General features: G+C 38.8%; 1 protein-coding gene and 1 long non-coding RNA gene across 6 annotated transcripts in view; both read right to left on the reverse strand.

The window, feature by feature from the left end:
- The window catches only part of LOC103480665 (uncharacterized), a 90,603-nt gene extending 81,572 nt beyond the window's left edge, over nt 1-9,031 (reverse strand). Inside the window, exons 1-2 of one of the 2 annotated variants that reach the window (XR_536139.2) lie at nt 8,390-9,031; nt 8,142-8,279 (exon numbers count right to left, since the gene is read on the reverse strand). This is a non-coding gene — a long non-coding RNA (uncharacterized LOC103480665). The remainder of the gene's footprint in view (nt 1-8,141; nt 8,280-8,389) is intronic. The other variant, XR_536138.2, reaches the window with a different exon arrangement.
- Nucleotides 9,032-11,507: 2,476 nt separating this feature from the next.
- Nucleotides 11,508-14,694, reverse strand: caap1 (caspase activity and apoptosis inhibitor 1). 4 transcript variants are annotated; one of them, XM_017310403.1, is made up of 6 exons: nt 14,473-14,694; nt 12,751-12,942; nt 12,597-12,684; nt 12,463-12,511; nt 12,297-12,364; nt 11,508-12,218 (listed from the first exon to the last, which is right to left on the reverse strand). In XM_017310403.1, exons 1-6 carry the CDS (start codon nt 14,575-14,577, stop codon nt 11,761-11,763), a joined length of 960 nt encoding a protein of 319 aa, XP_017165892.1. In that variant the 5' UTR covers nt 14,578-14,694; the 3' UTR covers nt 11,508-11,760. The 4 variants fall into 4 exon arrangements, with proteins under 4 accessions (XP_017165892.1, XP_008433920.1, XP_017165893.1 ...); XM_008435698.2 differs by having other exon boundaries at nt 12,597-12,681; nt 14,473-14,692; XM_017310404.1 differs by having other exon boundaries at nt 11,508-12,215; nt 14,473-14,689.
- Between the last annotated feature and the right edge of the window lie 1,892 nt (nt 14,695-16,586).

Consider the following 16,586-nt stretch of genomic DNA (forward strand, 5'->3'; position numbering starts at 1 on the left):
TTCCACTGCACATAATTTTTTGATCCAATTCCTTCCACCAATTTGTTGGTCTAACCAAAGGGCATGACTGTGTATGCAGGCAACGCCATTTCAATTGAAAATAAAACATTCTGTTTATTAATGCATTTCTCTCTCTCTCCTTCTTTCTCGTAATGAAATGCAGCATGAAATTCCGGGCCCTTTGTCTAAACCGTCTTGAGAGGTCACCTATAGCACATAGAGTAATTGCCAGCATAATAAAAAATAAATGACCAATTTCAGTCGTCTTTTTCATTTGCAGAAAAAGATATTTGAAAATGTGTTCAAACAAACAAACAATGTTGGAAGGTATTTCCTGTAAATGCTTATTGGCGGCTCTTCATCTTTGCAAAATCAATGATGAGGTCTATGAAATCTTTTTTTTTTTTTAGCCATCTGGCTTTCAGCTTAGGTTTTTCGCTTAATCGTTTATGTTATTCATAATGTTGAGCTTTGCTCATACTGAAATATTACAATGTCAAAACAGAATGAAAGGGTTAAACATCCGTTTTCTCTACAATGAATCGTTTATCTACAAAGATAAATGTTATTTGTCTCTTGAATTACTGTGATTTTATTCTATTTTGTATTTACTTCTTAGGAAGCCCGTTTGCCTTTCTGATGCATCATGGGGAACCCTTTTTTCACTAATCTTCTCCGTAGAAGTACAGTTGATAAAGTATCAAGTATGATACATAATTATACATTATACATAATCATAGTCCATTTCTTCATGCCATCTCCCAATCAGTGAAAGATAAAAGGGACTGACAAACATTTGAAATCTAAACATTGATGTTCCCACAAGTTTTTCCCCCAATTTCTGCTCTGCAACTGCAAGAGACCATTTCCTATACGTAACAATACAGGACTAACAGCAGCCAACAAAATTTCTGCAATCTAGAAATAGGATTCATAGGAATAAAATGCTTACAAATTTCAAGACAGGCTGACTAAAAAAAAAAAATCTGAATCAACATCAGTGATATTGCTAACATTCTAAAACCATTTAGAATATAATAATAGTGCCATTAAATGACAGAAGGGAACATCAACCAAGTCAACTGTTTGAAGAATATGGATCTGTTTTAGAATATGATCAGACAGTTTTTCCTCTATCATTCGTTTTAGTTTGATGGCTTCTGAGGAGGTAAACAAAATGTTGATTTTGACCCATTTCTTTGGTAAATAAATATTCAAGGAAAAACATAAATGAGGTCAAATAAACACTGTAGGTTTAATGAAAGATACTACTTAGTCTAACAAGTGCTTTATTTTATTATTTTGTAAATGCTTAAGTATGGTGGGATTGTTTGACTTTGAACTTTAACGTTCTGTGCTGTAGATCACGAATGTGCAAAACTGAGTGTGAAATGGACTCACTTTACACATAAAGGGAGAGATGAAATACAACATGTGTTGAACAGATCTAGAAAAAAAAAGATCGCATTTGTGGCTAAATGCTTTACTCATTGCAAGGCTATTTCCTTTCCCACAGAAAAGAACTAATACGTTTTTATGCGGTCCTTGTCAAAAATTAGTATATAAATATTCTGCGACAAGAAAAATGTTTGTGTTCAATTTACATTAGATGCTTAGCCGTGGAGACATATGTAGTTCTGGAATGTATGAACCACTTGAAAAATTCTGTAAAAGAGGCAAAAATAAAACAGTCAAAATAATTAGACTGTAAAATGTCAAGCTCCGTGTGGCACTGTCTGGAAGTACAGCTGAGATGCTAATCTTATTTGTTTTTCAAATTCTTTCAACATGCATGTTGAATATATTTTTATATGTAGACTAAAAAAACCACTAATTTACTTATTTCTCTGCCAAAATCATATCCAGTCATGATCTCAATTCCAAAACACAAAGCAACACACCCTCACCTTCAGTTCAGGAACAAAAACTGTTCCTGAAGTAGAAACACTTCTTTTAGGTGTGCTGAGACACAAAACTTGGTGCGAGTGTAGCCCTCCCAACCATTTTTGAAGACTGGCAAAGTAGCCAAATATTCTCTTCAAACAGAGTGATGTCAAAAAGCAAACCCTTGAGGCTGGCATGTGGAAAAGTAAAAGTGGAGCCAAACCAAAGTTCCACTTCAAAAATATTCAAAGCACAGCCTGGTACAAAATTCTCAAGCGCTTCCTGTGAGCAGAACTGGGGGTTCAGGTCCACTGAGCAGTTTCTTATCACAAAGACTTTGTGTAATTGGCTCAGACATATCAAATCAACTTTCTTCAGAATTCACAAGTAAGCAGGTATGACATTCTAATGGGCTTCCTCATTAAGTCTTCCGGCAGGGGGTAATGTGTTTGAAATGAATGTGACATTTTCGACTCCAAAGAGTTTCGGTTTTCAGTTACTTCTCCTGCTCTGTTCCTCACTGCGGAGGTAATTTATGCACAGTGGTGATCTAATTCAAAGATGCGTCTTCTAAGCTGCTGGAATGTGATGATCTGAAGCCGAACAACATGTGTGTGGACACATCAACGCAGAGAAAAGAGCAGTAGAGTTCCAGCAGGGCATAAAGTGGGATCTTGTTTGAACGTAGGGTTCTCCCTGTAAGAGGAGTCAGCGGGGGTCAAGCGGCCTTTTAGTCTAGACGGGAGTTTTTCTGGGAACAGAGATACTCATAGAGGTTTCAATTTTGATGGATGGTTTTTATATTTTTGCAACTATTCAGCCAGCTCTGAAGCCATATCTCCACATTTTCAGCAGGGTAGTCAAGGTTCCTCAATTCCTAGCGAGATATAGTGGTAAAGTAAAGAGGCTGAACTGTATGAACATTTTTAAGTCAACAATTCAGAATTGGCTTGGCCACTGCAAAATGCTCTACATATGGAGAGAGATTAAGGTAATAGCACAAAGGCCTCTCAAGATCAAAGACTTGGACCCCATTACAAATGGTAAAAATACGAGTGGAAAGATGCCATAAGCTGGTCAGCTATTGCAAGAAGGATGTGATTGCTATGCTACCATAAATGTGTTTCTTTTGGTTCTTGAGATGGGTATAAATCATTTTCAATATGCCCTTTCTAAAATATGCAAATTGAAAAGAGGATGTTTTTCAAAACCGATCTTGCTTTTACATTGCTTCCTTATTTTTGAGACGCCCAACACATTTCTTTACAGAAACTGACTTCTTGGTTGAATGAAAATAATGTGTCCAAGGTACGATAATTTAGTGGGGGTAGTAGCATATATCAATGTCTACTGGTCTTGGGTTTCTGTAGGTTAGAGCAAAATGTTTCGAGTTTTGAGATATTTTCATCCCCTTGATCTTTTTTATTCTTGATTCTACAGGTGTGATTGCTAACATTCAACTCCAAAAATATGTTTTTTTCCACAATTAACTGATTTAACAAAGATCTAAAGGCTGCTTCTTGACAGTGGCCAGGCAAGTATGGATAGCTTTATTCCCCAAAACATAAATTAGTAACTTATAAACTGCATCTGAATGGGCTTACTGATCAGAAACAAACAAAAAAAAATGGAAAAACAAGAGAAATGTGATCTTCCTCAACAAGCGCAAGAAATGCTTTGTAAAACAAGGAAGATGCTTGCAGGTGATTGAAGTCTTTTACCTGATATATCATTTTTGTAAAAGAGGACAGCTGCTTTGAAGCATATCCTCTCAGGGGATTGGTTAAGCCACTACTTTTTGTTAGAATGATTTAAGGGGGAGCTCTAGAAAATAGGATTTAGCCCTAAAAACGTCCATAAGCCCAACTCCCGCCATAATTGCAGCATTTAAATGTGTTTAAGATGTACAGCTTTAAAGGCATACATTTACAGCACTACAAGTTTAACAAGAATAATATTTATAATTCAGAGATCTGGGCAGCACTCTTGTGCCTTGAACCCAATTAATCTGAAAGACTTACTTCATCTTTCTGAGTATATTTACATGTAAACACGATTATGCATAGTGCAGCGCCGAAGCTACTAAGCTAAAGAAGCAGCAGAAGATGTACTCCGTCTTCTTTCTTTGCAAAACGAAGGGATTAGTTTCCCCAGTTGAGTTTTATCCAACATTCTGCACTATTATCATCATTTCCCAGTAAGCAGAAGCTGTGTGGATACTCCCCAGAGAGCAGCACTGAGCTCTTCTAATGCCTTTTGCCATGTTCCCATGGAAACATTTCCATGGCATACCCCATTACAGAAACAGACACTTACACATCACTTTGGAAAAGCTTTCGGGGACGACTTTAGGTCTGTCATAAAAAAAAAAAAACTACAAAAATAAAATCACTGCAAAAGTCTTTTGCTCCAAACTTCAAAAAGGGGATTTTCATTGCGAGGATGTGTGGGACACTTTGGTGATTTTTTTTTTTTCGAAAAAGTAGGGACTTCTAGCTTTTTTAGAAGAAATATTTTTAAAGAACCAAGACATTCTAAAAACAATTACAGTGCTCGGGTGAGAACACACCACATGACGAAAATGAACGACTGACTCGTTTCACCAAGCAAAAATGAAAGATTTAGTTCATTGCCTCAGCGTATGTGCCCTCTTATCACCTGAACAAAAAAACCTCCATGGAGGTAGAGTGCGGCAGTGGCCGCCGCCCAAAGACTGCCCCGCGTTCGGCTGTGGGGTGGGGGGGGCAGCCAATTTTCCAGAGGCCTGCTCAGCTCCGATTAAGTCACATTTTATTATGCCGTCTCTGCACCCATGTAATGAGTCTGGTCTGAGGGTGATAAAGGTTTGATGAAACTTGCAACATGGTTGTTATGACTTCTCAGATAGCTGTAATAAATAAACATGCCAGCAGTGAATGCTGAGTGTTAACTCTCGGAGAGAGGGTGGGCATCCTGCAAAAAAAAAAAAAAAAAAAAAAAARAARAARMAAACCTSCTCCMMTCAGGTGTGTGCTTCAATAAAGTCAGCGGGTCTTCAAGCACAGTCATCATTCATATCCAAAGCACTGATTGCACTTTTATGACATATCATTACCTCTGTGACTAATGAGTCCCAGAGGAATAGGTTGAGGTGAGGCTATCGATACTCTGGCGCTCTATAATTGGTGGACCTTTGCCGCGAATACGCGATGACTAATGACGGATCTTTCGGTTTTCAGATGTTGATTTTGAAGTGACTCATCACTTCCTTGTGACCTTTAATTGCACAAAATAGTAGTTGATTCATCTTTGGAGGAAAAACTCTGCGAAAGCTCAGTTGTGAGGCGTCGAGGAGTTCTTCATTCGCCTGCTGCTGATTAGTTTGGGTGGGACCAGATTAAACTGATTGGCAAAGGTTGATTACCGCTCAAATCACTTCAAACTTACCTTGATTAAGGCTTGAGAAATCATCAAGAGCGCTGAACTATTTAGCCTCTGAAAAACAAATAGTTTGCTATCCAAGCCTTCTCTCAAAACAGATGCACGCACACACACGCACACACACACAACAAATGTGTTTTGACAGTGTCATATTCGCTCATCCTCACAGTTGTGCTCTTATTTGCAATAAATATATACATCTATATTAGTCTGAGTACTTGTAAGATATTTTTTTTAATAATTCAATAAAAAACTGAGACTCATATACTATTTAGTGTTACTACAAACAGAGTGATATCTTTCAGGAGTACGTTGCTGTTAAATCTGGTCTACAGCTAATAAAAAACTCAAAATTTTTATTTTCCCCAATAAATATTACGCAAGATCAATAAAAACTGCTAAGTAAACACTGCACTACACTTATTAATTTTCAGTGGAGCAATGTTAGCAAGCAGCTATCAAACCCAAGTCATTGCTTAAGAAGATGAGTGCTGTGTCATACAAACAGAAAATTCAGTGGATAGACTGATCACACATGTAAATACATTTCCTTACACAAAGCTTGTAGGACACATTATAGAAAATTTAAGTCATCAGTTGTCAATGCAGCTACCAAACAATTTTGATAGGTGCTTGTCAGGTACAATTGACAGCTGGTCAGTGTGAAGCAACTCCTTTTCTCACCCAAAAAGTTGGGCATGAAACGACCAAGGTGTGAAACGGCCAAGCCGTTTCACACCAGACATTGCGCTGGTGCTGTTGTTGTGAATACTGTAAAAGTGAATAATGCCATTTCTCTTGTTTCAAAATTGATAAGACACCAAACACACTAGAAAGCGATAATGAAAACTAAATTTAAATTCCAAGTACCCATGGAAAACCCCCCATTACTTAAGTTTAATATGCTGACATTTCACCCTCTAATTTACATCACACAAGCATCCAGAATACCACACTACCCTTTGCTCAAAACGTAAGGGAAGAATGAAGTTTTCAAGTCTGGTTTGCTACAGGAAGCTGACGGATGTCGGGCCTCTACTTATGATCAGGAGCTGTGGGTAGTCATAAAAAGATACCCATACAAAACAACATAAGTAGCTCCAGTATTCAAGAGAGAGAGAGCCTTCTTGTTTGAAAAACAGAAAAGATGCAACTGATGCCAAAGTCAATGAACACAAAACCCTACAGGAAGGATTCAGTTTTTTCACACAAATTTAATCTAGAATATAGAGGCCAGAAATCGAGTCGATTTTGACACTTTCTGTCTAAATTACAGATTTCCCCAGGAGAGCAATACACTGCGATATAGTTAAGACACACATCAGGACAGTCATCCTAAGGTAAGTAACTTGATGCATGTCCTGATGGACAGAAACTCATAAAGCAATACAGTCCTCTCCTGACATTCCCTTTGACAATTACTTACCTAATACAATCGCTTGCCAACTGGTAGCGGGAAGCAATTTGACAGTTTTATCACAGTACGGACAAAAGTAATTTACTTGGCAAAGTCCTCTTTCTGCTGCTACAGGAAATAAATCATCCAAATAAAACACTAGATAACATAAAGATGGCACCCAGCTGGGATTTGACAGCTCATAGTCCTCCAGCGCCAGCAGAAATGGAGGTTTCTTCACTTCTTTACTGAAACATGACATCACTGAGTTTAATGTCAGAAACTGATCCTCATACTACCAGAGTTGTCAAATAAGTCGAATTGTATACTGATAACCACTGTGCCACATTAACATACGCATAAATTGGTTATATTATGAGTGGACAATGGCTAAACTAGAGTCCAAGAAGGGGTCCACCATTTGAAGTTTTTTGGCCTATTGTTAAAGAGACTGAGCTGCCAATTCCAAAAAGTTGTTAAATATAATGCCAAAGCTGCTAAGTTTACAACAGAGGGGCGACTATTGTTAACTGTGCGCCAACAGACATGACATGGTGGATATGGAAGTCAGCTAGCTCTCTCTTACAGCACAGCAAAAAGGGGACAGTGGCTGATTTTCAAAACTTTGAGGCGATAAATAAGATTGGCTTAAAATAAAATCCCTCAAAATTAAGGAAATTGAGGCCAACTATTTTGCTGTATTGTCTACTGAAATGACTGAAGTCCTTCATCAAGCAGGTTTGCTGGAACTGGTGATTCATGCCACGAGTTGGAGTAGGATGCATCAAAAAGTTGCAATATCCTCCTGACTACCAGTAGTTCATTTTTGTCTTCTGTAGAGGACATTTCTAAACTTGAATATCTCCCACCCCCTGCATTCTACTGAATTAATTCCTTTTGGTATCTGGAGAGGACATTTAGGGCTTTTCARTGATACCACATGTGAAGGGGTGGGACTTTTGTACGTACCTTTTTCTAATTCATAAAAATAGCATTTATCAGTAATAACACATTTTATGGGAAGAGACAAAGTAAGTGCATAAAACCTTTTATCACCTTAGAAAGGCTGTGGGATTTAAAAAAAAATGGTGATTGGACAATATTTTTTTTCCTGGTAGTCAGGAGGATAGCTCTCAAGGACCAGAGTTGGAAACCCGTGTTCTAGATGTAGGCTTTACAAAAGCTGGTGTGGACTCTCAGTCATCCAGGACATAACAGTTACAAGTACTTCAATAAAAAGTCAATCCGACCTCTAGTGTTTTGAGTCCGTGAAAACCATAACCGACCTCTCATTAGCGGGAGCGAGTTAGCTTAACCAAAATTAGCTGCCAAACAGCAAAACGGGTACTTTCTTATTACTTTACAAATTAAAACACTGAACCACAAAATACCATCAAACGTATTAAGTGCATACTGTGTGTGTGTGCGTATTTAAACTCACCTGTAACACAAAACAGAGCAGTGGCCCTCCACATCACGTTACTGAAGGACCTTCTTTACAGCTAACAAGCTAATGCTATTGTAAAATGCTAACAGATTCCTCATGTCAGTCTCACAGCAAAGTCCTCACAACTGCCATCTGTTGGCAAAAATAAATATTAATCAATGCCTGTGTAAAACAAATCGTGATTTACTTACAGGAAATCCAATTGTTTAAAAAGAAAAACAAAAACTGTTGGAAGTACATACTTCTGCAGTGCTTTAGATGTGTTTCTAAACCTTGAGACCTTTATTCAAACTACCAGCAATAACTACAAAATTGTAGGGAAAGATCTGTCGGTGCAGTCATTTGATAACAGAAGCTTACTGCATTTGGTTTAAACATATTGTTTCATTTGATTGTATTGGTTTGACTGTGGAAGGCCGTCCATCCTGATGTGCATGTGTAGCATTTTGAATTATCGGCTCACTGCTCCAACTGGCAGAAATTCAGAGGCGTTTATGCACCATTTGAATGCACTCCGAAATTGTGAGGGGCCGTTTTGGTGGTGGAGCTGTGACCCATGTGGAGAGAGAGCATGCCTGGAATCTGAAAGTCAGATGCGAGGGGAGTCACTGAAGAGGAGGGATTTGCTCCAAACGCCGATGCTACACTGGAGTGGAATATCAAATGCTCAAATCTCTTTCAGGGGAAATTTTAGAGTGTGACGAAAAGAAAGGAACGCTTCTCTGCCAAATTGTACCAAACTTGTAATCCACTTCATATTTTTTTAAAGGAGAGTTCTGCCAGGCTCTTTCCTCTCTACTGTTGACATAACGTTAGGAATGGAGAAGAGATGAGCAGCACGCCTGGGATCAAACGTGTGAGAACTACAAATGGGAAGATCAGGATTCTTACATCTCTTGCAACACACCTACACCTATTCATGAGAAGGAGGCCTAAAAAGAATTAAAACAGCCAACGGCATTGTCACTGAATGAAACATTTAATCAAAACAAAGTAAATTCAACATAAAACACGACTTCCAACTTGGCAAGAAATCTGTTTTGTTGGCAGCTTGAGGAAAATGAAATGCGTCCGATGAGTCATCACTTGTGGAAATCAATTCATTTAGTCATACAGAGGTGCTAAGTTATTTATTGCCCGTCAGACTCTGCTTTTAGTTCAATTTAATTTCCCACTGCAGAAGAAAACAGTGAACGCGCAGGAAGAAAAGTTAAGTCACTCGGTTTTTTTTTTCTTCCACAAGAGAACAACACAAACATTTATCCTGGTTTATGCGGAAACAGTAGAGGCGTTAAAATTGATATATTTTCTGATTCGCAAACACTGGAAGTGGTTTTTAGACAGATGTATTATTGTGTTGCTCACCGCATGGACCCAACTGTTTCAGCTGGCTGTATATGTAAGACAAAGTTAAAAATACGTGATATAAGCAGCTGTGCCAAAGCTCTGACACAACCCGGCCTTTAAGATGCAGCAAACCTCGAGATTATAAGGTAGCATTTTCTGTTTCAGCTTGTCCTATACTCAAGATATTTAAATTCTGTGCTTTTCAAAACCCGTCAGATTGCATGAACTGAAAAACATTCAACAGGAACAATGTGTCTTGTGCATCAACTCCCATCTTTGCTTCGCTTAACGAATACACATATTCCAATTGTTCAGCTTTACTGTTGATTATCTCAAATACACATTAGCTAAACAAACCTAGCAGAGCCTCGAGTCCGTTTCATATTTCAGATTTGTGATATTAAACATTTGAATACGTGGAGAATAAAACATCGGTAAAATGCTGACCTTAACAACGACAGGGTAATTGAAAAAATCCTCACCGTCTGAGGACCTTGGTCCGAATGCCAATTTGAATGAAAGGTGTCAAAACAGATGAACTGCTCTCATTCTTTAAGTGTGACCTTCTTTTCACTTTGAAAATGCTGCGGCTCGATATTGTAACATGGATCATAGGGTTTGTCTGAATTCAGAAAGCATCATCAACTATTTGTCAGCCTATAAGCTTGATCTGAGGTGATGTTTTATTCATACCAACCGGATCGTAATTGGCCTTCTAATGGACACCAGACGCAGACGTAACAAGCATCTCAACGTCTTTACCAAAGTAGACTTTTTTTTTTTCTTCTTTTCTATCCTTGGGGAACGCCAAGACACCTTTGGATAAATACACAGAAAATGACGCATTTAACCCTCGCACCCTCACCTCTACCATGAAATAAACCTTTTAAATGCAAATGGCTTGAAGAGGCAACTGGGTTCTTACTGCACATTTCATTGAGTGCTGTAGGGGCGGCGGCAGGGTGCAGAGATATTTCACTCTGAAAGTGTAGCCTCGTGCGAACACTGAACGATTGATATTCAGACAAAGCGACTCTTTGTCAAACTGACAGAAAACCGTTTGAGTGAAAGGATGGCGTGAATTCAAACAACTTTAGAAGTCAGAATTAGACTCAAAGAGGCAGAGTTTGTAATATACTCTGGTTTTAGTGTGAAAACTTTGACCTGGGTCTAAATACTCCAACAGACCGGACACGGCTTCGTTTCAAATCGCTGCTCCCAGTGATGTTCGGTTCTAATGCTGGCTAAAGCGGGAGCCGCAGTATCTCTGTAACATGAGCCACTAAAATCTATACAGTGGCAGTCCTCTGCACGGATTACTGCAGTCAAGCGTCCCTGCACTGTTATGGGACAGAGTGCTACTGCCATCTAGTGACCGTAAAGGGAAATGACCACTTGTCTTTAAAACCAACTTTTCCAGACTGAAATTTGTCAAATTCTAATTTTTTACACCTCTTTTCAAGTATAAATAAAAAAGTTGACTTTGAATTGACAAATGAAGGAAGAAAAACGGGGCAGAACAAGGAGAAGAAATAAAGAAAGAAGAAAAATAGTAAGAATGATTTATGAGGGAAGGAAAGATGACGGAAAAAAGGAAGAATAGAGAGAAAGGCGTTAAGGATTAATGGAAGAAGTCAAGTCCACTTTCTTTGTTTTTTGGGTAGGGGACAAGAAAGTGAGGCAGTGAGGAAGAAAGGCAAAAGAGAAGAAAATGACAAGTGAAAGGAGGAATGCATGAAGGAAGAAAGGGAGCAAACAAGGATGGAAAAGGTAAAAGAAAGGAAGGTCTTGGAAGCAACAAGGCTTATGGAAGAAAAGAAAATAAACGGGGTTGATGGCAGAGAAGAAGGAAGGAAAAATAAAGGCAGAAATGAAAAGACACAAAAGGAAAGAAGAAATAGGGATGGAAAGGGAAATGAGATAAAAAGGAAAACAAAAGTAGAAGGAAGAAGAGGTGAAAAGAAAGAAGGAACAAATAAAGAAAATTACTTAAGAAACAAAACATGCAAATAGTATTTTCCCATACTTTGTTTTCTTTTTCCACAGAAATCCAGACTCAGAAAACCTGCGAATGAATTCCAGACTTTTCCAAGCCGCGTAGGAACCCTGATCCCACAACGCACTTATAACTATATTATATGCAAAAACACAATATTTTGATGAAGACATTCCATAAAGTCTTAACTCAAATCATACGAGTTCAGTTCAAGTCGAATGTGAAAAGCTCTACATAGGAAGAATTAAACACAACTTTCAGCAAAACAGGCTAAATGTTGTTTGTCATACAAAGTTTTTTCTTGTCTCCAGCTTTCATCAGAGCCTTTATGGCCCTCGCCCTCATCTCCAGCTCCAGCAGCTCCAGCTGCTGGATCGACGGCGAACAAACCGAAGCTCCGCCCTGAGCGGCCGCTTCGCCGCCCGCGGTCTGCAACGTCCCGCTGCTCTCTTCCGCAGCTTCCTCTTTACTCGAAGTTGAAGAGAGAGCTAAGATTTCGCTGACGCTTTTGTCTATGTCACTCTGAATGTCCTTCTTCGTCTCTGGAGCTGCCGGCTTGGGGTTTACGGAGGCCTGGTCAGATCGCTCACCGCCGCCGTTGTCCGGTTTCGCGACCACCTCGTCGGCTTTGACGGCCTGCTCCTCCTTCGGCCCCTCGATGTCGCTGTCGTAAGCGTCTGCGTTTATGCTCAGGACGTCGCTCTCCTCGCCAGAGCCACCTCCCTCTGCTCGAAGGAATTTCCAATTACAGTTTTTAGAACTGAATATTTGAGGGGCAACTTTCTCTGGCGATTTTAAATAATTACCTTGCTTTGCGTCATCGGTTTTAGCGACTTCTTTCAAGCAGGAAGTGGAGTCAACATTGTTATCCTGTCTGGAAGAAAATAAATAAATAGGTTAGATATACAAGCAACTTGTAAAAAGTACTTTCATTTTGAAATTTCGCTCCAAATCAAATAAATGATTGCTCACTGGCTCTCCAAAGTCCCTCCATCACCGTTTCCGGCTGTTATCTCTTCTCCTGGAGGAACGCTACAGATTTTGGTTTCCATCGCATAGCAAAGTGAATTTCTACCAATATCTGTCAAACTGGCTTTGAATCTTACCCGCCAAAATTTGAGTGAGATTTTTCTCCGAGATCGGTTCCAGCTGCTCCCAACAGAGAGTTTTGATTTCTTCTAAACTGCAGTCCTGCTGAAAACAAAAGTGTCTGACCACAGGATTCGGAGTTTTGAGAGTTTCCCGTACTCGAAAAGCTACCTTGAGCTCATCGGGCACCATCTTCCGGACCTTCTTCTCCCCCAGCACGTGGAAGCACTGCTGCAGCATCTCCCGCTTGTTGCCGACGTAAGCTTTGATTGGCTGGAAGGGCACACTGAGGTCGAGACCGCCTTCCTCGATGTCGCTGCCGACCCGGTCCAGCTCGGGGTCAGCAAGCTCATCTTTGGAGTCCTGCAACAAGGAGAAGGCAAGCCTTCAGCCAAAACAGCTTTTTCCCCAAAGAAATCGGATTTATCGCATACAAATTTTTCAAAAATTATTTTAAATGGTTCTGTTATTTAATATGTGACCCGTGTATAACAAAAGTAGCTTGAGGAAATACTAGCTGAAATCAAACAAAAAAGAAAAAGTGAACACACGTTTCTAGACTGAAGCAGCTTGCAATCACGGCAGCCATACGTTTTGATTTTACCAAACCACTAGGCCACTGGGTTTATCTCTGAAATATAGAGATAAAGCAGCATTTTTTACAGAAAGCATGTAATAGAGAGCCGACAGAGGAAGAAGGGACAGTGAACGTGTGAGAGCGGCGAGGAGCCGAAGGATTCACAGGCTGAAGGTGGAAGTGTGAAGACGCCGAAAACACCGGCAAGCCACATGCTGGCAAACACGCAAAACGAGGAACAAAAAAAGAGCATACGCTACTATTTGACCCTTAATAGATTATGAACATATGTAAATAAAAATGTATTACAGCAATTGCAAAAGATGCAGTTGAAACCAGAGGCTTGCAAACGGTGAATAAAAATGCACTCAAGTTAAATTAGACCAAACTTTAGGTCAGTTAAAATTACCTAAATGATTTATGTATTTGCTAAATGAGTCAAGAAATTAGATATGGTGAATTTGTATGCTTATCACTTGAAAATGGTCTCAAAATGCTATTATTATTATTATTAATCATAATTTCTGGGACAATTTATCGGCCTGCAAAATTTATTGGGACCCGTCTTCATGGAGTGGCAAGAAGTAGTCCTGTTTAAAGTTTGCCACAGCAAACGTGTGAAAGAAGGTGCTCTGGTCAGATGAGATACAAATGTAACTTTCACAAGCAAAAGCTTGGCAGAAAACCAATTCTGCAAAACAGCCTAAAAGCACCATTAAAGTATGGTGATGGCAGCTTCATGGGCTGGCATTGCTTTTATTCAGAATGGAGAGGGAAGCTGGTCAGAGTTTACTGGAAGGTGAAGAATGCTAAATCTGCATCAATCCTGGAAGAAAGCTGCATTTAGGGGTTACAAAAGATTGGGGTGAAGGTTCACCATCCATCATGGAAAACATCATTTAACATGCAAGTCCAGAAATAAGTTGAGAATGTGTGGTAAGAATAGAAAAATTATCTTCAAAGATGCTCAACACTCAAATTGAACTTTTTTTTTTGTCGTTTCAAAACATAGTGGACAAAAATGTCACTTTCTAGATGTCTGACGCTTTTTTTTTTTTTGCAGTACACGAAGATGGGAAACTGCTACACATTCAAGTAAACTTCAGCAAGAAAGGATTCACTCCGAACGTGGAGAAAATCGTCTTTAACAATAGAGAAGAGGTCTGCTCCATTCCTTATGCACAGCGAAATTAACACACTTCTTTCCATATCGTCCGGTCTCAGGTACCATCTCGTAATGTACCTGGAAGTCATTCATTGGAAGACTGCAGCTTGGACTGAGCACCAGTTAAAGGAGCTAACCGGAACATTTTTACCTCTAATTGTGACTCAGAGCTGCGGCGTTTGTTGCTGTTCTGTCGTTCTTCGGAGTGCGAGTTTTTCCTCTTCTTTTCCGAACCACTTGGTTTCTTTTTCAGCATATTTAAAGCAAGCAAGCAAACAAACAAACTAACCAGATACCGTAGCAGAAAGCCCACTAGCTATGTTGTTTATGAATAACTGACGTCACAGAAGTGGAGTCTTCTTCTTTCTGGCAGTGAGAGTCGTAGCTCTTTACTGCCACCCTCTGGTGAGGATCATTGACGAGTAAAAAAAAAAGTTGAAAACAGAGGTGTTTAAAACTAGTTTTATTTACTCGTGTAAAAACAAAACACACACACACACACACACACACACACACACACACACACATATATGTGAAGACCATATATACACACCTACATTTTATGTTTAATTGGGACTTATTGTTTATACATGAATCCCCACAGTCAAGTCTTGTCAATAAGCGTTAAAAAAAAAAGCTTTGTATATATTTATTGCACAAGTAAAGTTTTTCTTTACAAACAACTTTGGTAATCAATTATTGATCACTAAGGGATAAATTTAGTTTTTATCAAATTGTGCTATTTCCCCCTGCAGCAGCACAACATCCAGATTTAAAGCAGCTCTTGAGTCGGAGTGGCTCAAGGTATAAGTTTGTTATATTCAATATTGACATACAAATGCATAAAGAGATGAAAAGGGAATTAGTAAAATTAGAAGTGACCCTCCAGAAAGTGAGGATTACAAGACTCAGGAGTGTAAATAAACCATGGAGCACAGTGGAAAAACCTGCCCTGAGTTCAAATTTAAGAATGTCTCTAGCCTAAGACATTCTAGTTTCACTGAAAATTTTCAGATCATCAAACCAATATCCATGTCAGTACAAAAATGCATTTTGTACTGACATTCATTTAGCCAGTACAAATTGTAATTAAAGTGAAATTTGATGATCTGAAAACGTCAAATGAAAGGTTGTTCCTTTTTGTAGCTCTGCAACTTTAAAGAAGAAGCAGCATATGCAAGCTCTCATTTTAAATTATAAAAAGAGAGCTGGTTTTAGGTAAGAAGCAAGAATGAAAGAATTTGCCTCAGCAAAAATCCTATTTAAGCATCATATATTTAATAGAGAATTGCACATTACTTTTGTAGCAGTCGGCTTTCAATCAGCGTCGGTATCCGAGTTACAGCCGTTTCTCAAAGTGGCAGGTGCCTTTTCTCTCGCTCTCTTGCAGCTTACAGAAGAGCAAATAGGGAAAATTTGCATCCCATCAGATTTAAAACTCGCTTTCTACTCTAGCAACGGCTGATCAAAAATCCTCTTCCTCAATTTTACATGGTCTTACCATCTCAGACTCGCTCCTCTTTAGCATTTCATGAACTGCAGCATGTCAGATTTATAAGTGTAAAATAATTCAACTCTGTTCTCACTACTTATTTATACCTCTCGAGTCAAACTTCATAGAAAACATCTCGTGGTGAAATGACTATGCTAACATTAATGTAAAGTGCATTGATCCAAAAGGAAAACAGTGTTTAAATGGTAAATGTATGGACTTGAAATTTGTGCCACACCATGTAAAACATAAAACTAAGATGAAACTTCTCACAGACATTCTGTTCAATTTTGACATTACGTTATAGCATGTATCTCAGAAAAGAAGAGTCTTAGGATTTTAACCCTAAGAACAGAAATGTGACTTAATTGTGAAACAGAAGGAATTGGATACAGGATTTTAAAAATGATTTACAAAAAAATCCCCTGAGCCTATCATTTGCAATTACAGCTTCAAGTGTGTTTGGGTATGTCTGCATATCTTTTGCAACTTAGGGACTAGAGTTTCTACACATATTTATTTGCAAAATTGCTTGGAACCCCAATCATTGGTTGGAGAGTGTTTGCGAGCGTCATTTTTGCAAGTTGGGAGATGAAATCTAAATCAGTTTACTTGCGTAGAAGTGCAGGAAGAGCTAGAAAATGATCAATAGAACGTTACATAAAGTCGTTCTATTGACAAAAGCAAACATGTAATTTTATTCTACTTTCACTTAGGCATAAACAAAATTATTTTCCTTAAAGTTATCATTTCAGTTGGCTATAAATTTACTG

Source organism: Poecilia reticulata, linkage group LG18, assembly GCF_000633615.1.
Source record: "Poecilia reticulata strain Guanapo linkage group LG18, Guppy_female_1.0+MT, whole genome shotgun sequence".
Lineage (NCBI taxonomy): Eukaryota > Metazoa > Chordata > Actinopteri > Cyprinodontiformes > Poeciliidae > Poecilia > Poecilia reticulata.